This window comes from Bubalus kerabau, chromosome 9, assembly GCF_029407905.1.
Source record: "Bubalus kerabau isolate K-KA32 ecotype Philippines breed swamp buffalo chromosome 9, PCC_UOA_SB_1v2, whole genome shotgun sequence".
In the NCBI taxonomy this organism is placed as follows: Eukaryota; Metazoa; Chordata; class Mammalia; order Artiodactyla; family Bovidae; genus Bubalus; species Bubalus kerabau.
The window spans coordinates 47,897,367-47,919,380 of NC_073632.1; the positions used below are offsets into that span (position 1 = coordinate 47,897,367).

The 22,014-nt window shown below is 36.3% G+C and overlaps 1 protein-coding gene across 4 annotated transcripts in view; it reads right to left on the reverse strand.

Annotated features, from left to right (window-relative positions):
• Nucleotides 1–22,014, reverse strand: part of CDC40 (cell division cycle 40) — a 48,772-nt gene that overhangs the window by 3,038 nt on the left and 23,720 nt on the right. For all 4 annotated transcript variants that reach the window (XM_055535215.1, XM_055535213.1, XM_055535216.1 and 1 more), the window contains 11 exons: nucleotides 21,606–21,689; nucleotides 20,037–20,176; nucleotides 17,242–17,338; nucleotides 15,794–15,933; nucleotides 14,894–14,968; nucleotides 12,653–12,698; nucleotides 9,722–9,823; nucleotides 8,589–8,704; nucleotides 7,963–8,096; nucleotides 2,760–2,836; nucleotides 11–155 (listed from right to left, as the gene is read on the reverse strand). In XM_055535215.1, coding sequence (XP_055391190.1) covers nucleotides 11–155; nucleotides 2,760–2,836; nucleotides 7,963–8,096; nucleotides 8,589–8,704; nucleotides 9,722–9,823; nucleotides 12,653–12,698; nucleotides 14,894–14,968; nucleotides 15,794–15,933; nucleotides 17,242–17,338; nucleotides 20,037–20,176; nucleotides 21,606–21,689 — 1,156 coding nt within the window. The remainder of the gene's footprint in view (nucleotides 1–10; nucleotides 156–2,759; nucleotides 2,837–7,962; nucleotides 8,097–8,588; nucleotides 8,705–9,721; nucleotides 9,824–12,652; nucleotides 12,699–14,893; nucleotides 14,969–15,793; nucleotides 15,934–17,241; nucleotides 17,339–20,036; nucleotides 20,177–21,605; nucleotides 21,690–22,014) is intronic.

Sequence of the window (22,014 nt, forward strand, 5' to 3'; positions counted from 1 at the left end):
TTAAACTTACCTCATGTCTGGTGAAAAGTCTACTTGACAAGCATAGCCTGCTACCATATGGCCCTTAAAAATTTTCTTCTTATTCAATCTAAATCTGTTCTGTGCTCCAAAAATTAAGATTTGGTTGTCCATTGATTGGCATGCTAGCCATTTCCCTGTAAATTCAAGAAATGAGACATTTTAGAGGAAGACTGAAAAATTTAAAAAGACTTTTATTTAAGTAGGTTCAGTCATTAATATTATTTTGTTTCCAACCACTATATAATAATAGGAAAATAAATTTACCATACTGCCTGTGAAGTGTTACAGATTTGTTGAAAGTGAGAAATATTTGTATTTTATAGAGTAAGGGATTTTGCTCATAAAATCTTGTATCATTTAGCATTTTTCCTATAAAAGCTTTCTTCTGTTTAAATAAGGATATACAAAAACTTCCTGAGTTTAGCATTAATAAAACAAAATTAAATTTTAAGAAATGAAATGAATTTGTAATAAATATAAATAATAGAACCATGGAGAGAGAAAGACTATTTGTGTTAACTACGGAAAGAGGAAAGATGAACTCCAGGTGAGAAAACCTAGGATTATTAAATAAAACTGCACAAAGATATGATAAAAAAAATCTTTAGTAACTTTAGTAAAAAAAAAAATTTAGTAAAACAATTTTAGTAATGCTGTAGTAACACAATGCTTTTTTAAAAAGTTTTATTGAAGTAATAGTTGATTTACAATGTAGCATTTAATTTCTGCTATATAGCAAAGTGACTGATATACATATATTCTTTTCCATTATGGTTTATCAAAGATACTGAATATAGTTCCCTGTGCTATACGGAGGACCTTACTGTTTATCCATTCTATATATAATAGTTTGTATCTGCTAATCCCAGACTCCCACACACTCCCCCCATGTCCCTTGGCAACCACAAGTATGTTCCCTATACCTGAAAATATGTTTTTGTTTTATATATATATTCATTTGTGTTCTATTTTAGATTTCACATATGTGTGATATCATATAGTGTTAGTCTCTCTCTTTCTGACCTACTCCACTTAGTATGATAATCTCTGTTGTTATTTAGTCACTAAGTCATGTCCAACTCTTTTTGAGACCGCATGAACTGTAGCCCACTAGGCTGCTCTGTCCATGGGATTTCCCAGGCAAGAATACTGGAGTGGGTTGCCATTTCCTTCTCCAGGGGTTCTTTCTGACACGAGTCTGAACTTGCATTGAGCCACCAAGGAAGCCCATGATAATCTGCAGGTCCATCCATTCTGTGCAAGAGCATTATTTCATTCCTTTTTATGGCTGAGTAGTATTCCATTGTATATATGTACCACATCTTTATCCATTCATCTGTCAATGGACATTTAGGCTGTTTCCATGCCTTGGGAATTGTGCAGCCATGAACACAAGGGTGCATGAATCTTTCCAAAATACAGTTTTGTCTGGGTATATGACCAGGAGTGGGACTGCTGAATCATGTGGCAACTCTATTTTTAGTTTTTTGAGGAAACTTCATACTGTTTTCCATAGTGGCTGCACCAATTTACATTCCCACTAATAGTGTAAGAGTCACCTTTCCTCCATACCCTCTCTAGCATTATTTATAGATTTTTTAATGACATCCATTCTGATTGGTGTGAGGTAGTACCCCACTGTAGCTTTTGATTTGCACTGCTCAAACAGTTAGTGATGAAGAGCATCTTCTAATGTGCCTATTGGTCATCTGTTTGTCTTGTTTGGAAAAATGTCAATTTAGGTCTTCTGCCCATTTTTTTTGATTTAGGCCACATTGCTTTCATCTACCCAGGATTCACCAAAACCACTAGAGTCCAAACTGAAGTATCTTTGCATACTATATATTATAGACATTATAAAGGATGACCCTAACAATGTTCATAGTCAGACTAGGTAAGTGGCCTTGTTCAAGACGGGCACAGTATTGGTGACAGATGGTTTAAAAATACACTGTATGAAATATAGGTGCACAAATGTGACTGTATACAACATGGTGACTATCAGAACAGCACCCTGTGAGGTTGCTCTTCTCATAAAAATCACAGGACACTTGACAAATGTCCACCGATTTGCCTATGGTAGATGCTTCGACTGGAAGAGCAAACTCTTTCTTGCTCCCTCTTCCTTGCTCTATTCTCACAGCAGCTACATGAGCTAACAGTGGCTTTGATGACCATGCTGCCCAACCATCGGGTCCTCTACTTTAATATCCTCATGTAAAATTTTATCAGTTTATCTGTAGTACTTGTACTTAAAAGGCAATGAGTTACTGAATAGAAAACAGTATTAAGCAGACTTATCTTTTTAATTTTTGCCTGAGAAAATCTTTTATGGTGAATTGCTAAGGTGTTCTCATGTAAGGAACCAGAACAAAATTACCTATTCCCCAAAAGAAAAAGAGCTCACAGTAAATCACTAAATGAGTTGCTGAACATGATTCTGTTGGAAGAATTATTAAAAAAAAAACAAACAAACCCCAAACCCTGATTCTCAGATGGAAATCCTTAGATGCTTGGGCAATGTTGCAAATCACTGTTTCTTTTATTTTTACCTTTTTTAAAAAAAACAAGAGAATGGGTGAGGTGACTCATACATGAAAATCAGTGATTATTTCTAATATACAAGTATGGCACTGTGACAGACCTCCCCCAGGAGGGAATGGCCAAGGCTCTTTTGAAAACAAAAATCACACAGTGTCTTAGAAGCTCATTTAAAAACACTGTAACTACTAACTCACCATTTGGAGACAAAGTCACTGCAGGCATTGAGTGCATACTGGGTTCTGCTATATACTTGAAATCCACAGGGATATCCCTAAAAATTAAAAATAACATATCAGAATAGTAACTTTTAAAAGTACTTTTAGAAGAATAATCTCTGAAACAAAAGAGATGCTCTTGAAATTATATATTTAAACTTTCATGAAACTTCCTGGAGGAAGGAAAACCACGAAACGACATTCTATTATTATAAAGCTTTTACTTATACAAATGACTTTCCATGATAATTACAAGTGTCAGTGATTTAGTTTTCTACTGCTATTTGATTTTAACTTTGCCCTTTATGTTAAAAAATAATCTGTTATTATAAGTTCTCTAATAATGAACTCATCTAAAAATGTACCACGGTAGACAGAACCAAGATGTCTGAGGCAAGCCTGCAGGGAAGTATTCTTTTACCTGCCCATCAACCATAACTCGGCACTCTGCAAGCAGGTTCAAGTGCTAAAGAGCCTTCAGCAGTGCAAGTAGATGGGAGGCAAAGCCGCACAGGGATCTGCAAGCAGGTCGAGCCCATCCAGAAATCTCATAATTTCTGGCAGATTAAGCACCTGGACATCTTCTATTTTCAGCTTACATGTAAAGTATTCCAAATGTGTACAGTGTAGGAGAAAAAACATTAAACATTTTTTATGAGAATAAAAGATTACAAAATAAAAAAGAATAAAATGAAAACAACAAAAATTCAAAACTAGTCACCTAAATCTAAAACCATCCAAAGTTCTAAGTGTCTTTTCATTTTTAATACTCTCCATGATTAAAAAAAAAATTCAGTAGTTCTGAAGGATTTTGATCTTGCTGCTTTTCATGAGACATCAGAAATGTTTTTTTTTAATAATGTGTGGGGAATGTAATCTGATGAATAATACAGAATATAAAGCACCAATTTCAATTTCAAACTATGGTTCAAGTTCAAAGACTGATTAATTAGAAAACAAAGACAATAATAATAATATGCCTTTTAAGTAAGGATCTTCTGTATCCATCTATCACCCCAGAAGAAATAAACAGCTAGAAAAAACTTCTGTCACAGTCTTTGTTGGAGGAAAATATTTTCTGGTATAACCTGAGGAACAGTAAGATTTATCAAATCTCAAACCCTTTATACCTCTAAATAACAGTGAGAAGTGACTTCAAAATGATCCAAATATATTGAGACGAGCTTAATCTTAAAAAGGTTCAACTGCTTTTCCCTTCCCATATTTATTATTAGTAGCTGATAATTTTATAACATGATTTTAAAAAATAAGAGCATTTTGTAAATTAAGTTAACAATACTTCAGGTTCATTATCAATCCATGTTTTACTAAAAGTAAACAAAAAATTTAAACAGATCCTTTATTTCAAGGACTCCTGATACAATGAGCTCTACAACAAGAGATTCTCTATGTAAACAATCTGAACACCTATGAACTTCATAATCACTAGTAAAAATGCTAGGTGTAGTTCTATTTAATAAAACTATATTCTAATTAGAAATTATAAATCAGTATAATAAGCTTGTTGGACTGTGAAGAAAGCTGAGCACCGAAGAATTGATGCTTTTGAACTGTGGTGTTGGAGAAGACTCCTGAGAGTTCCTTGGACTGCAAGGAGATCCAACCAGTCCATTCTAAAGGAGATCAGTCCTGGGTGTTCTTTGGAAGGAATGATGCTAAAGCTCAAACTCCAGTACTTTGGCCATCTCATGTGAAGAGTTGACTCATTGGAAAACACTCATGCTGGGAGGGATTGGGGGCAGGAGGAGAAGGGGATGACAGAGGATGAGATGGCTGGATGGTATCACCGATTCGATGGACGTGAGTTTGAGTGAACTCCGGGAGTTGGTGATGGACAGGGAGGCCTGGCGTGCTGTGATTCATGGGGTCGCAGAGTTGGACATGACTGAGCGACTGAACTGAACTGAACTGAATATGCCACAAACAGGGCTTCCCTGGTAGCTCAGCTGGTAAAGAATCCACCTGCAATGTGGGAGACCTGGGTTCAATCCCTGGGTTGGGAAGATGCCCTGGAGGAGGGCATGGTAACCCACTCCAGTATTCTCTCCTGGAGAATCCCCATGGTCAAAGGAGCCTGGTGGCCTCCAGTCCATGGGGTTGCAAAGAGTCGGACACGTCTGAGTGACCAAGCATAGCACAGCATGTTACAAATAATCTTCAGCTTGGAAATGAAATCATCAAAAAAAAAAAAAAACCTAACAAAAATGTATGACATTTTTAAAGATAAAAGAGTAGTGCCAACCTCTGAAATTTTCTTTTAAAAACATTTTAACAAAAATAAATGCCTTTGGGAGAAAACATGCCTATGACAGCTCATGATATAGGATACCACAGGACGCTCAATATCTAATTATATCTCCTGTTCTCCTTTAAAACTGTGTTATAGGCTTAGTTTGTATGATATTGTTTAAGAAAACCAACTTTCCTTTGGATAAACCAGGAGGATGGATATTATGCTAAGTGAAATAAGTCAGACAGAGACAGACAAATACTACATGGTATCACTTATTTGTGCAATCTTTAAAAAAAATAAAATCAAGCTCATAGAAATAGAGAGTAGATGGTGGCTGCTAGGGGATGGGTGGAGGGGTGAGTAGGGAATTAGGCAAAGCTAGCAAAAGGGTGCAAACCCTTAGCTGTAAGATGAATAAGGTCTGATGTTCTAGTGTATACCATGGTGGCTGTTGTTGATAATACTGTACTGCATAACTGAAATTTGCTAGGAGAGTACAAACTAAGTGTTCTCACCAAACAAAAAGTAAATATGTGAGGTGATGGATATGTTAATTAACTCAGTGTGAAAGAGTTAATTAATTCTTTCACACTGTATATCGAATCATTATGTTGTACACTTTAAATACATTATAATTTTATTTATACTTCAATAAAACTGGGGAGAAAAACAGAAAAGAAAATCTCTAGAACTAGATTGATCTGAGTTTTAAATTCTGGCTCTTTCAAGTTTCATGGGAACTTGGGCAGATTACTTAATAATATATCTCAGTTTTCTTATCTATAAAACAGGAAAAGCAAATATCCCTGTCTCATAAGATTACTTGCCCATTAAATGAAATAGTTCAGGCAAAATGCTTAGCGTGCCTGGGACACAGAAAGAGCTCAATAAATATAACATAATTAATAATTATGACAATAATGATTTTCTTAGATATCTAGTCTGTGCCAGGCACTGTGCTGGTGTTGGAGGCAGATGGAGAGTTGAGGCAGTTCTTTCTCTCATGGTTAAGAACTTGTCAGGATTCAACACTGTAAATAAACTATACTTAAAAAATACATATATACCCCACGCCCCATAAAAAAAAGAGGAATAAATAAGCAAGCACTATTAATAAAAAGCTGTAGGAAGCGAAGGGTTGTTTGTGTGGGATGATAGCGAAGAGGCACCTAATCTCATGTGAGGATTGGTTAGGAAGGCTCTAACAGCAAGTGAGAATTGAACTGAAATCTATAGGATGTCATCATTCATAATGAATCAGTATTTTGACTCTTAGGAGTATTTCTTAATATCTGAGAAGGGAAAAAAGTCTGTTAACATTTAATTTAATCAAAATATTTTGTTCACCAATGCTCTAATTTAGGAAACACTCACAAGTGTTCTAAAAGCCCTGTAACTGGTGTGTATCATTTAAACAGTTGACAATTTCTTTTATACTACTTCATATTTTCAAATGGAGCTGAAAATACCATCCAAAGATACAAACACCTGAAAGTTTAAGTATAATCAAACTGTTAGAGTACATAAAAACAAAACAGTTATATGTATGCTAAACTAACTACTTTGTTGTACAAATGGTCTAAGGTGGCCCATATGAAATGATGTCTTAACCGGGTCCTCAGCATGTAACATCATTTCTGAAGTAGGAGAGATCTTAGTTAAAAGATAGTCTCAAATCATGGACCTTAAGAATAATGCTAAGACTTTAAGAATAATGCTAAGACTATGTATATAGTAGTCAACTCTCCATTAATTGGAGGTAATGTGGAGGGAGTGTGGGAGAAACTGAAGTTAAATTACATTAAATCTTCAATTATCCACACTGTCCTGATGTGTTTACAGATATGCTCAGGTCCTTCTCTGGTGGCTCAGATGGTGAAGAATCTGTTTGCAATGCAGGAGACCCAGGTTTGATCCCTGGATCAGGAAGATCCCCTGGAGAAGGAAATGGCAACCCACTCCAGTATTCTTGCCTGGAGAATCCCCAAGGACAGAGGAACCTGATGGGCTACAGTCCATGGGATCACAAAGAGTTGGACACGACTGAGCGACTTATTTTTATTTTTCACAGGTCCCCAAACAGACTCAGTTTCTGGAGGAAACTGATGCCTATAGTTGAAGACATCTCACTTCCTACAGCAGAACAACTTCTAGGGGTAGAAAGACACTTTCTAGTCCTTGAAGGCTGTAGCCACAGTTCAGCTATGTCTTATAAGTAACTATAAAAACAAGCTGGGTTCCAACCAAACATTCACTCTGACAAAAAGACTATTATGTACTACTTTGAAAATCGATTATAAAACATGATCTATGATAGATACTTAGTGACATTATTATTTCTTGACTTTAGAAAACTGTTTTTTTTTTTCCCTCTAGGAAAGCATAATTAACCAATATATTCTGATTATACTCTACAAGTAAAACATTTGTATTCTACCATTATAGGCTATGAACAGCAGGACATAAGGATGATGACCTAGGGCAAGTTTTTGAATAATCAAAATGCAGATGTTTAGAAAATCAAGAGATTTTTAAAATAGTTTCTTATTTTCTAAGGATAGGATCTTATACGCAATCCCTAGCATAAGCAATATAGTCTATATGTGTGTCATCCCTACTTTTTGCAAAGATGAACAAAATACCTAATAAAGAATGTAAGACAGCACTATATAAGCTTTTAATTAGTATTAGAAAAATGACTCAAAATACATATTCTTTAGATAGGTTAAAGACTATGAAAAGTAGCATGCTTAAACTTTAATTTTCATATTCTGGAGACTTGAATAGTTAAAACAATTTGATCGACAGGCCAGTGACCACAGTTGTGAAAATATTCAGATTGTTGTGTATTATCAGGCTTTCTCTTTGGCTACAAAATTTCAAGTTGTTTGCCTTATATAAATCAGATTTTTACTGATAAAAACTCACCATTCCCAAACTCTTAGGCTCTTATCATCAGATGTGCTTACAAATCTCCTATTCTCATCAACAAAAACAATGGTGTTGACAGCTCCCAAATGCCGATCATATTCCTGCACAATTTCTCCACTTCGAATGTCCCACTGTATATCAAATAAGGGAAAGGGCAAAGACAGAAGTAGAGCAGATTTATGAAAACAAAGGTCATAATCATGATAAATGGAGAAGGAAAAGAAATCTCAATATCTTTTTTTTTTAATTTAATTTTTTAACTTTACAATATTGTATTGGTTTTGCCATACATCAACATGAATCCACCACAGGTATACACGTGTTCCCCATCCTGAACCCTCCTCCTTTCTCCCTCCCCGTACCATCCCTCTGGGTTGTCCCAGTGCACCAGCCCCAAGCTTCCAGTATTGTGCATTGAATCTGGACTGGCGACTCATTTCATATATGATATTATACATGTTTCATTGCCATTCTCTTTTTATACATTTACTGCTTTCTGCTAAGACTAGAGCATCAGCAGACCCTAAAAAGTAGCAAACATTAAACAAGTTAATATTCCTTACCAGTCCCTGATACAATGTAAAGCTCAGGAATCTTAATAAAAATATTGTGAAAAGACTTACTTGCACAATCTTCTTATCAGACATCCCAGCCACAAAGAGATTTTGCTTATCTTCATCAGGATTAAATTTGACACAATAGGGTACTTTTCGGTTTGTAAATCTTGATATACACTGTCCTAAAACCAAAGACCCAAGTTAAAGTAGGTAAAATAAATTTGACCATTTAAAGACAACCTTGGAATTAAGATCTAGAGATCATTTGCTAATAAATTGGAGAAATGGCAGCCTGTTTGTTCTTTACTGCAAACTACATTGTTCGTTTTCATGAATTTTTAATGATTAAAAATAATATTTTAAAAAGTAAATCTGTATCATCAATTGCAGAGCAGACAAAACTCTCCAGGTAATTAAAACATGTAGTAAAGAGTTGAGGACTACTGCCGAAGAGGTTAAGAGTATGGGGTTTAGAGTTAGAAAGACCTTGGTTTAAATCCAATTTGACCATTACTAGCTGTGTAACCCTGGAAAAGTTATCTCTTAAGCCTCAGTTTCCTCATCTATAACAATATTTAAATTCATAGTGAGTGATATTGTTAGGGCTGAACAAGATACTGCATATAAGTGCTTAGTATAATGCTTGGTAAACAGTGTTTAATAACTATTAGCTATTTTCTTTATCCTTAAAACTCAGTAGGATGAAAGATGGTTCTCTGATTATGTAAAATCATACTAGCCACAATGTGCTAATGTAATCAGTATGTCTGTGAATATATAAAACCAATCTGCCCATGGAAGTTTAGACCTACATTTTAACTAATTGGGGCAATAAAATTTAATTCTGTTCATCACATATTTATTGTGCTTCTATTATTGTACAATACAGCATGGTAGGTTATGTAGGGGATAACCTAAAGATCAAATAAATAGTCTATGGAAAATTTCAAATTTCCTTATCTATCAATATATTTGCTTTATAAACTGTATTTCATGGAAAGGAAGTTTCATACTGAAAGAGCTACTTTTACAGCTCAGTTTCAACTTTATATACATTTTGTGGTATTAGCTGACGGCCAATGATATGAGAATCAGCAGTTAGAGGAGGTACCATTTTGGCACAGAAGACCACTCACATTGTTCCATTTAAAAGAGCTAATTTCTAAGGTAAATATGTGTTAGTATAAGTGAGCTCTTACCTGTCTCAGTGTCCCAGAGCTTAAGATACCTGTCATAAGCTGCGCTGAGGAACTGTGTTCCTGCAGTATTAAAGCAGATGTCCCTAACAGCTTTACTGTGACCTAAAGGCAGAGACAATAGAAATGGAGGTGAGGTGAAGAGTCTTCATTTAAAACATAAGCATCATAAGACAAACAGCATTAAATAATGTCTTCCAAGCCACGCTGTGAGTCAAAATCACTGGAACTCTACCTCCTGATTTACTGACTCAGAATATGTTATGTGTGGGCTACAGAATGTAGGTGTTTTCCCTCCCTTTGAAAAGCTCCTTAGGTGATTCTGATGCATAACATTTAAATAAGAATCAAGAGAAAAGATCTAACTTTGTTTTAAAAGGTCTCTCATGGCACTCTCTTAATAATGTAATACATAAAGCTGATGGCTGGTCAAGAATCTGAGAAAACGTAACAGTCCAATTATTGCCAATGAAAGAGAAATGACTGGTGACATTTTTAAGGTTCACTCTGAAATTACTAGCCAAGCTGGAAGTGAAAACAAAGTGACCTAAAGCTGATGTTCATGAAAATTGTGGCCTCTGTTCAATAATTGTGTATTTCTGGGATTATATTACTGAATTTCATAGAAATGGATTCAGCATCTCATAGACTAAACGTTTTTAAAAACAAATATTAACTACATTTAGTTTTAAAATGGCATTTGACAATCAATTTATTTCAAGGTGCTTTGCTTAGAAATGAATCTTACTGGACCAATCAACTCTTTTGAAAGTTATAGGGGTAAACAAAATGTGACTAAATGAAAGCAGAAACTTTCCTATTTTTTACTATCCCACTATGACCAAGACAATTGTACAAAATGTGCATGGCACAAATGGTCAACAGGGGCCCTAAATCACCACCACCGCTGCTGACCTCTCGTCATGGCAAGCAGGCATTCTTTCCTATAGCAGGAGTCCTGGTCAGAGCTGTTATCATCTTTCTAAGTAGGAATTTTCAGTTTTCCAGTGAAAAGCAGCAAGAGCAGGGGAGACAGACGAGGACCAAATCCCCTACATCACAGGAGACATTCCTGTATGCTGCCGAGAGCCTTCCCAAAAGTCTTCTGGGCTGCCCTGGCATCTCGGACAGTATTTATTTGTGCAATGAGGCCCTAAAATCGTAACAAGCACTACAGAATGGACTCCCACTTAAATCTAAAAACAGAGCCAATATAATTCAAATACCGTTTCATTTCGGTATAGTTAAATTTGGAAATGTAACCAGTCTTCATGCAAAATCTGACAAAGACAATCTACCAAAAGGCTAGTCTGCCACAAAGCTGTCCTCTTTTTGGTCTACTTTCCTTCAAGGAGTTCTCTCAACCTTTTCTTTTTACCTGTGTTTGCTGCCAATTCCTGGCCTCTCTTGAAAGCTCAACATCTGGCTATCTAATTGCTTACAAGACATTTTCATCTCAATATCTCAAAAGCAGCTCAATTTCCCTGAGTCTGAAACCTTATCATCTTCCTAAGATGAATGGCACCACCATTCATCCAGCCACCTGGGAGTCGCTCTCGATTTCCACCTCACTCTTTTTACACTCACTTCTATGCAGATGATACCACCCTTATGGCAGAAAGTGAAGAGGAACTCAAAAGCCTCTTGATGAAAGTGAAAGAGGAGAGTGAAAATGTTGGCTTAAAATTCAACATTCAGAAAACTAAGATCATGGCATCTGGTCCCATCACTTCATGGCAAATAGATGGGGAAACAGTGGAAACAGTGTCAGACTTTATTTTTGGGGGCTCCAAAATCACTGCAGATGGTGATTGCAGCCATTAAATTAAAAGATGCTTACTTCTTGAAAGGAAAGTTATGACCAACCTAGATAGCATATTCAAAAGCAGAGACATTACTTTGCCAGGCTATGGTTTTTCCAGTAGTCATGTATGGATGTGAGAGTTGGACAGTGAAGAAAGCTGAGCGCCAAAGAATTGATGCTTTGAACTGTGGTGTTGGAGAAGACTCTTTAGAGTCCCATGGACTGCAAGGAGATCCAACCAGTCCATTCTAAAGGAGATCAGTCCTGGGTGTTCTTTGGAAGGAATGATGCTAAAGCTGAAACTCCAGTACTTTGGCCACCTCATGCGAAGAGTTGACTCATTGGAAAAGACTCTGATGCTGGGAGGGATTGGGGGCAGGAGGAAAAGGGGATGACAGAGGATGAGAAGGCTGGATGGCATCACCGACTCAATGGACATGGGTTTGGGTGAACTCCGGGAGTTGGTGATGGACAGGGAGCCCTGGTGTGCTGCGATTCATGGGGTCGCAAAGAGTCGGACACGACTGAGCGACTGAACTGAACTGAACTAGTTACTAAGAGCCACTGCTTTTATTTAACTCTTCATTGTTCCTTTCCTCTTTCTGCTGCTTTAGTTCTGGCTCTCATCATCTGTAATCCAGACTATTGAAATAACTTTGTAAATCATTTTTTTGTCTCCAGGTCTGCCCCACCAAAGTATCCTCTATACTCCCATTGTGATCTTTGTAAACTTCAAATCTGATCATGATGATTTCCTGCAAGAGCTGTTCAGTTGTTGGCTTCCAAAGACCCCCAAGACAGACCCAAGGTCTTTCACACTCTGCCCACCTCCACTGCCTTTCTCCCCGCTCACTATATTCCTCATGCTTACACTGCTGAGGTTCCCTCACTGAGTGGTTCCCTCAATGCAGTTCTCATATCACTTCTGCTTCAGCTTCTGTTGCTCTCTCTTCCTAGTTCTTTGTTTACATGGGAGACTTACCCCTCGTTCAAGACTCACTCAAGTCTGTGAAGGCTTTCCTTCACATCAGTAGCAAAATCAGTAGTAGTAAAATTACTGTTGATGATGTTACTATAGTTTAAAAAGTCTTTCCGAACAGATTTATAGCCAGAGAGAAAAGAAATATTACCAATAAATGTTCGCAGACAGCGCCTGTCTCCATAAACCTCCCATAGCTAGAGGGGAAAAAAAACAACACATAGAAACGTTAAATTTAATACAAGGCTTTGATAAAATGACAACTTTCAACCACTAACAACAGTCATACGCCAGCTATGTGTGTGTGCGTATCTGTGTGTGTACAGGGAACTTAACCAAGGCATTACATATCATTAAACACATTGTTTGGTGCTATTGCCTCAGAAGGTATAGAATCGGCCTGCAATGCAGAACACCTGGATTCGATCCCTGGGTAGGGAAGATCCCCTGAAGAAGGGAACAGCAACCCTTTCCAATAGTCTTGCCTGGAGAATTCCATGGAGAGAGGAGCCTGGCAGGTTATAGTCCATGGGGGCCAGAGTCGAACACGACTGAGTGACAACACTGTCACTTTTTGTTTTTTCACTTTTGGTGCTATTAGTCTGTGTTACACTATCTGGATTACACACATACTCATGCACATGTATGTATAAACACTTCAAACTCTGAAATTAAGAGAACTTAACTTACATGGAACTTATACAGGTGCTTTTCATTTTCTTCTTCTTTTCTCTATTTGACATTTTCTGTGATGAAAAGTTTCTACTTATGTAATATTATAAACTAGCTTTAAAAGAATTAAATGTTATTAAAACTGCCATGTTATAACATTTTGGTATTGAAAAGTTTTTTTTTTTAAAACTCTTCTGAAGTATTAACTATTATAAAAGCTGTTATGAGTGCTTGCTTTGGCAGCACATATACTAAAAGCTGTTATGAAAATGAAGATCTAGACTAAAATGTAACAAGCTCATAGATCTCATTACATCTACAGCGAATTAATACAACAGCTTTGAAACTACCTTTATTCTTGCCTGCCTCAAATCCAGTCCTAGACAGTGCTGCTAGTGATCTGAAACAGAAAGCACTTCCTGGCTACCCAGTGCCTGCAGGGTAAAGCCTCAGTTCCCGCAGCACACCAGGAAAACACGCCTGGACCTGGTTCCCTGTTATGACTGTAGTCACTCTATGCCTCTCAGAACCTGCAGTTTTCAGCACACACAATGCCGACGCATTCTATTTACTCCTCGCAGACATACTCTACTCCCTGTGTCCACCCCCCCAATCCATCCCTTACTTACACTTCCTGTTGGAGTATGCTTCCTCTCTGAAATCAGAACACCTCCTCTACAAGGATCATTTATAACATAATGAAATGATCACCATAACAGTAGGGACAGTGCCAAAGTAATTTTTTGTCCTCAGTCCCTTGTAAATAATAGGTACCTAATAAATGTACATAAAGTGTACCTAGACATGAACTCAAATGAATTCTACGCTGGTCTAACTAGGCAAATAGAAGGCTTTAATCTCAATTAACATAGTCTGTATAAATTGAAAGTTAAAGAAAATGAGTCTTGCTACTCCAAGCTGTTGGCCTGTTATTTTAAACCACTAAGTCAAGACAAATGCCTAAATTGTTGCTCTCATAAAAAAATGCTCCCTTTATATTAATATATTGTTACTACCCATGAATTATTTACAAAGGATAAAATTTTCATGAATCAACTTTCCAAGACCACTATAGGGTTGATATTTATTGACCAGTATAATGATCTGGACACAGAAGACATATAAAAGATAAAAACCATTCGACCAGATTTAAGTTTTTAAAAGGCTTTTCCCATATCAAATTGACATGTATTGGCAACTGAGTTTTTTTTCTACCTCATACTATTGCTGAACATCAACTAAGGTAGACCTTCCCAAGACTATATAAAGTGGGAGAAGAGGCTGGGAGCAATTCTGCTACTAGCATTTGGAAGAAAAAAAGAGTGAATTATATTATTTACTCTCTAAAAATGGGATTTCTATCACATAGCCTCTCTACCTCTAAGGTACTGAGGAACAAATGAACTCCGTTACATATCCAACACCTCTATAAAAATGCATTATTGGTGATTAAATATTCATGTGCCTAAAGCTAAAGTGAGTGATTATGTTCTAATCAGCTATCTAAGCTTACAAAGAGCCTAGCCAATTGGACTACAAAGCCATATCTGAATCAACATGTTTCATAAACATGCTGCATAAACTGCTGCATTCACAGGGCTTAAGAGAAAATAATTAGCCTCTAATTGCCTAACAAACTCAGATCTATTTATAATTAACCAAATAGATTTAACCAAAGCACTGGCTTTGTAGCACTTCTACTCTATTACTGAAAACTCACCTTAATTTTACAGTCCATGGAACAAGACAGCAACAAATGGCCAGAGAGAGGAAACAATCTGACTGCACTGACGCCCTGTAAAAGGTATTGCAATTATCAATCAGAAGCATTCCAAAGCTCAGCTAAAATTAAACAAAAGGGAAAGACAGTGTATTTTTAAACCACATAATTTACTATTTTTTTTCATTTTAAAATTCATACCCTAGAATAACCTTCAGAAGTATTCTAAGAGCAGCCCTTATTGACACTAAGCTTTTCAAGCCTTTTTGAACCTTCATCAGTGGCTCCCTCACCCAGGGGAATTCTGAGTCAATCATGTTGCTCATGCCCTCGCTCCTCTTCCTTCTTTTACTTAGTTCCTTTCTTCTTTGCTAAGAGCTGGAAATTATCAGTTGGAATAGTGAATATGACAAAGAATAGTAACATCAAAGTTTTCAAGTGCCTTGTCTCTGCATTACTTCAAGTATTATCATAGTGTATACAACAGGGAGCATCTAATCTTTGAAGTGTGATAACCCCAAGAGCTAAGGCAAAATTACTGAGACTTTGGTGCTAGTATCAGCCCACTACTCACTGAGTTGGTGCCAAAGAGGAAGCAGATAATGGCAGGAACTTGGAAGTGAAGGCCCGGGCTAACATAAGGGGCTAAGACATCAAATCATGAATGCTTATGTCATGACCAATCAGATGACCCTGAAGACTGAGTACTCACTTGTGACTCACATGTGTTAGTACCTCCAAAGTGACTCCAGTTTATCTTTAATGACTTCCTTGTTCTATCTCCCTTCTCTACATCTTCACTAGAAATACTGAATGTCCCACATCAACAGCTGAAGATTTATGTTGGCTTCACTGTTATATTAATGCATTACAACAAATAAAAACAACTAATTCATTTACCTTTGTGTGTCCAGACCACACATGAATTTGTTTTTTGGGAAGATAACATTTCTCAGGTGGCACAGTTGACCGCAGATTAACACCAACATCCTGAGGTATGTGAAGATAGGACCTGCCTTGATAGTCATACATTTCTTTAACTGAAACAAGAAGGCAAAAGAAAGCAGTGAACAAATAAAAGCTGTAGTTATGAAATCTATATTCTTAAAATAATAAACACTTTGTTCACAAGGATATCATTGCATATTAAAATTTAGGTAATACTATTTTGATGATGTTAAGACCAAGAGACAGCTAAAATTTAACTGCCTGAAATCACGGCTATTATTTCAATCAGAGGTAGTATTTTGGAATCCCTAAATTTCCAGAGACTATCAGACCTTTAAATAAGCTCTTACTTCCTTTATCCAGTTTTAGTAGCGTGTACAAAAGACTCCACTGCAGTATAATTATTGAGAGAAGAAAAGATAACACTTGTGCCTTATGAGTCACTGGCAAAGAATCAGAAGCAAAACAGGATTAAAAGGAAGTTAAAACAAAAGTATATCAACTATCCTTTTCCCTGTTTTCCTCCTTTATGCCCTTCCAGGTTCCTTTTCCAATCTCTTTTCTATTTTCAACTGGATTTACAATGAAGTCACATCTGAGAATTAAATGACATAGTATAATATGTATCAAAGCATTTAGTAGCATGCTCCACAGAATAAGTACTCAATAAATGTTGGCTGTTATTGTTATTATGGCTGTAAGCACACAGTACTAAACAGACTTCTTAGAGATAAAACGAGAGCTTGAGAAACTAAAACTAAATATGACCTCATGAAATATATATTTGATAAGTGGTATAACATTAGAGTAATCAATACTATCTGAACTGGATTATTCTTTATAGTCTGGTAACCACTACATAATTTCCCCAATATAACTAGTTAGTAATAAACCAGGTAGTCTAGAATATTTATAATTTATTTTGGTGAATATGCATTTCCTTCTGCAAATCAAAGTAAGTATGAGCATGTAAATCTCTAATCTACTTACCTGAAAAACCAAGTTTATTCTTTAAAAGTGTTATTTAGTAACATACCTATGATCATACCTGGAGAAAACTTGGCTTGGTTAAAAAGAAAAGGTTAAACTGACTAGGGTACTAATTATATGCCAAAAAGAGTCAACTTTATCTTAGGGAAGCACAGATTGTGAACCATAATCTCCTTTATCTATCTTTAAAAAAAATTCATTAGTACTTCAAAAAAATAATCTGTGGCCATCTCTAATTATAACACAGAGGAGTTTGCTATAATTTCTTTGGGATGCAAATTGTCCAATATAATTCTTAATATAATGATTCCCAGCAGCTGATTAGTAAAGGCAATTAATATATGAACAGAGAACAGAGTAAATATCTGAAAGTTTATCACAAAAAAGAAGAGGCATAAAAAATATATTACCATGTAAGATTGTCTTTTCCTCTCCAGGTTTCTCTTCTTCCTGTTTGCCTTTCTTCTGCCTCTTTGCTGTAATTTCATCCAATTCTTTTTGTTCTTCCTAAGGAAATTAAGGAGTGAATTTTTAAAATGGATGTTCCAGAACCCCATCCCGGCCACTGCTGATCATAAATGCTTTACAAGGAGGTGCACTTTTTTGGTGAAGCAATAGCTGCAAGTATGTCTCCCAGGATAACAATCTCAACTCTTAGGCAGATTACAAAATGGCATTAAACACACAGTGTTTTTGAACTTTTAAACTCATTTAATACAAAACCTCTCCTTCTAGAACAGCTAGGAGTAATTTAATGTATTACGATAATTATGTAAGTGAAAAAAATGAGGTAATTAGAAAACCTAGTATATACCAGAAATACAGTGAATTTGAGTAAACAATGTTCTTCATAAACAGCTTTTAATAGTCATAAGGATATAAACAATGACTACAGATTTGTGACACAACTTTTACGGGAAGAGCAGTAAAAGGAAGTGGATGGTGGTGGATAGTCACTAAGTCGTGTCCAACTCTTGTGATCCCATGAACTGTAGCCCACCAGGCTCCTCTGTCCATGGGGTTTCCCAGGCAAGAATATTGGAGTGGGTTGCTATTTCCTTCTCTAGGGCATCTCCTTGACCCAGGGATCAAACCTGGGTCTCTTGCATTGCAGGCAGATTTTTTTTTTTTTTTTTTTTTACCAGATTCTGCCATGAGGGAAGCCCAAAAGGAAGATAAAGTGAGTGAAATCGCTCAGTTGTGTCTGACTCTTTGTGACCCCATAGACTGTAGCCTAACCAGGTTCCTCCATCCATGGGATTTTCCAGGTAAGAATACTGGAGTGGGTTGCCATTTCCTTCTCCAGGAGATCTTTCCGACCCAGGGATTGAACCCAGGTCTCCCGCATTGTAGGCAGATGCTTTACCATCTGAGCCACCAGGGAAGATCCAAAAGGAAGATAGGGTAGTAATAAATCCTTATAGTAACTAAGAAGTCAAAATAAATAAAGAACAGCATATGTGTATTACTGAGATAATTGGATATGAGATAGAGATAGAAAGCAAGCATCCTGAGGACAGGATTTTCTCTTAATCTTGCTCATTGCTGTATCCCTAAGACCTAGAATAGGGACTGGCTCATAGAGACAGTAGGATTAGGAGGTGGAGAGGGCAAGGTAGGGTTTTATAGTTTTACTTTATACATTTCATAATATTATGAAGAACATATATATAGATATACTACTGGAAAAAGCAAGAGAGTTCCAGAAGAACATCTATTTCTGCTTTATTGACTATGCCAAAGCCTTTGACTGTGTGGATCACAATAAACTGTGGAAAATTCTGAAAGAGATGGGAATACCAGACCACCTGATCTGCCTCTTGAGAAATTTGTATGCAGGTCAGGAAGCAACAGTTAGAACTGGACATGGAACAACACACTGGTTCCAAATAGGAAAAGGAGTACATCAAGGCTGTATATTGTCACCCTGTTTATTTAACTTATATTCAGAGTACATTATGAGAAATGTTGGACTGGAAGAAACACAAGCTGGAATCAAGATTGCCGGGAGAAATATCAATAACCTCAGATATGCAGATGACACCACCCATATGGCAGAAAGTGAAGAGGAACTCAAAAGCCTCTTGATGAAAGTGAAAGTGGAGAGTGAAAAAGTTGGCTTAAAGCTCAACATTCAGAAAACGAAGATCATGGCATCCAGTCCCATCTCTTCATGGGAAATAGATGGGGAAACAGTGGAAACAGTGTCAGACTTTATTTTTCTGGGCTCCAAAATCACTGCAGATGGTGACTGCAGCCATGAAATTAAAAGACGCTTACTCCTTGGAAGGAAAGTTATGACCAACCTAGATAGCATATTCAAAAGCAGAGACATTACTTTGCCAACAAAGGTTCGTCTAGTCAAGGGTATGGTTTTTCCTGTGGTCATGTATGGATGTGAGAGTTGGACTGTGAAGAAGGCTGAGCGCCGAAGAATTGATGCTTTTGAACTGTGGTGTTGGAGAAGACTCTTGAGAGTCCCTTGGACTGCAAGGAGATCCAACCAGTCCATTCTGAAGGAGATCAGCCCTGGGATTTCTTTGGAAAGAATGATGCTAAAGCTGCAACTCCAGCACTTTGGCCACCTCATGCAAACAGCTGACTCATTGGAAAAGACTCTGATGCTGGGAGGGATTGGGGGCAAGAGGAGAAGGGGATGACAGAGGATGAGATGGCTGGATGGCATCACTGACTCGATGGTCGTGAGTCTGAGTGAACTCCGGGAGTTGGTGATGGACAGGGAGGCCTGGCGTGCTGCGATTCATGGGGTCGCAAAGAGTCGGATATGACTGAGCGACTGATCTGATGTGATACTACTTTGTTAAAATTTGAAAAAAATTAAATAAAACCCATCATCAATTCTAAAATCATAGAAAGGCTGATTTTGTAATTACTATCTGAACATTGGTATCAGAAAAGCAACCTCCATGGCACCTTAATAGTATTATCAAGGTGATTTTTATTACCAATTCTTCAATACTGTATTTTAGCTAAAAATTATGGAAGAAAATAAAACAGAAAAATATAAACAAAAATTATTCCAAAGAAAAACAAAGGAATCTTATAGTATTTTCTCAGTTAACTAAGGCAGAGAAATTCTGATGAGTCATTTAGTTCTCTAAGGAAACCTCATTTATTAACACAGATATCCTTCATTGAGACATAGCATACAGTTGAACCGGCAGTGAAAAATGTCAAAGCTTACTTCTGAAGGTTTGGCTACATCTTTTTCGTCCACATATTTTGCCCAAGGTCCCAAGAAACCATCAATATTAGATGCATCATTTTCTTTAAATTTTTTCCTCTTTTCTATTTTCTTCTGACCAGTTTCAAACACAGTTAAACCTACATTAAAAAAAAATTCACAAATATGGGTATTTTCTAAAGATATACACACACACATATATTTTCATAGATTTATTTAAAACACAAAATAAAAGCTATATGAATCCAGACATATGGACTCATGCTATATATAGGGAGACTCAATCTTCTGGGCAAAGCAGATTTCTACTGCGGCAACTGCAGTATTTTACAAATTCTAATATATGTGAAAAAAAGACTCAGCTATGTAATCCTGCCATGGTACACAATCTTTTTAATTAATCACAGACCTTTATCAGTAGATTTTACCACTTTCTGAAAGAAACAGCAATTTAATAATGTTAAGTAATGAAAAATTTACCTCTGAAAGCAAGAATAAACAAATTTCTCATTTAAAGCCAAATTAGATAAAATTTCATTAATAAGTGTTCCTTGCTTCACTTGCTTCGCTATATTATAATGCAACAATACAAAGAAGGTTTCACAAGAATCTGTATTTCTTCCAAGTGAACTCAATCTAAACTGGACCTCTAATATCATAAATCTTAACAGGAAGAAAGAGGATGTTTCTAGTTGGGATTCTCATTTGATCAATAGAAAGTGGCATGCTGTGTGTAGTCATTAAATTGGAAAAAGAAAGGTTTACCAGAGCCATAGTCAAAATTTCACTGTTAACTGAGAATTTAGCTACATAAAGATGTAACTTGTAGAGGTCTAACAAAGAGAAAAACTTACCTATATTAATTCAAATCAGTTTCCTTTAGGCTGTGTTATAACAAAAGGTTGTTAAAATCCTATTTTTACAACAATCTAGCTCATAAACCAAAGGCAGCTTGATCATATAGGCTATAGAGTTACTAAGTGCCCTCATACAAATAGCATATTCTTTTTCTATCCAACATTTTATGTATAAGATTCCAAGGGGCTGATGAGCTTTGTGGCAAGTTAACATTTAGAGTATGATGCTTTTTCTTATAGTAAGTACAAAATGAACACAGGCACAAACATATGTTTTAAAACACATATTCAAACTCAGCTTCAAAGCAACCCTTAAAGGCAATTTCCACAGATATGCACAATGATATTTTTTTCTGCTCTGTTAAAATGGAGCTTTACATTAGTGTTGAGAAATAAATTGCTAAAATTAGTTATACATTCATTTTCATTTCTTAAATGATTTCTACAATGTTGGCACTGTGCCAAGAACTCACCCTCCCTGCCATAGGTATGACTATCTTCCCTACAAGGCTGCACACCTAGTAAGGAGCAAAAGCAAGCTCTACACTAACTATATAAATACATTGCTCTAAACTATATCACTCTACTGTCTCAAGTTTAAAAAAATCAGGAGTTAAATTAAATACTAGTTCTTTCCCTACTTTCCAAAGTCAACTTACAAACAATAAGTATAGTTATGTATATTTGATATTAAATATTTCAAATAAGTTACCTTGATTTTTTTCAGCTTCTTCTACAGAACCAATATACTTAGTAGACACTTGATGATTATCTAATGAAGGGTCCAATGCATAACCTGAAAGGAAAAAAGTACAAATTACTGACTCCATTTTTTTTCCATTTACAATTCATTTTAATTCTATGCACATTTACCCATTTTACATTTTCCTTCCCAAGATGTTGAGAACAGCTTCTTTTGTTTGTCTTCTTGTGACTTTATTTCTTCCTTATTTTCTGAAAGTGTCACAGCTTCTTTTATCATCAAGATGTACATAACAATAATTCTATCAAAAGCAAACCAAATTTTCAATTGTAAAGTTGCCTGTGAGAGGCAGCTCAAGATAATTTTAAAGGCCTTCATTGTGTTGGATCTCTCTGAGCTTATCTCCAAAAGAGTTATC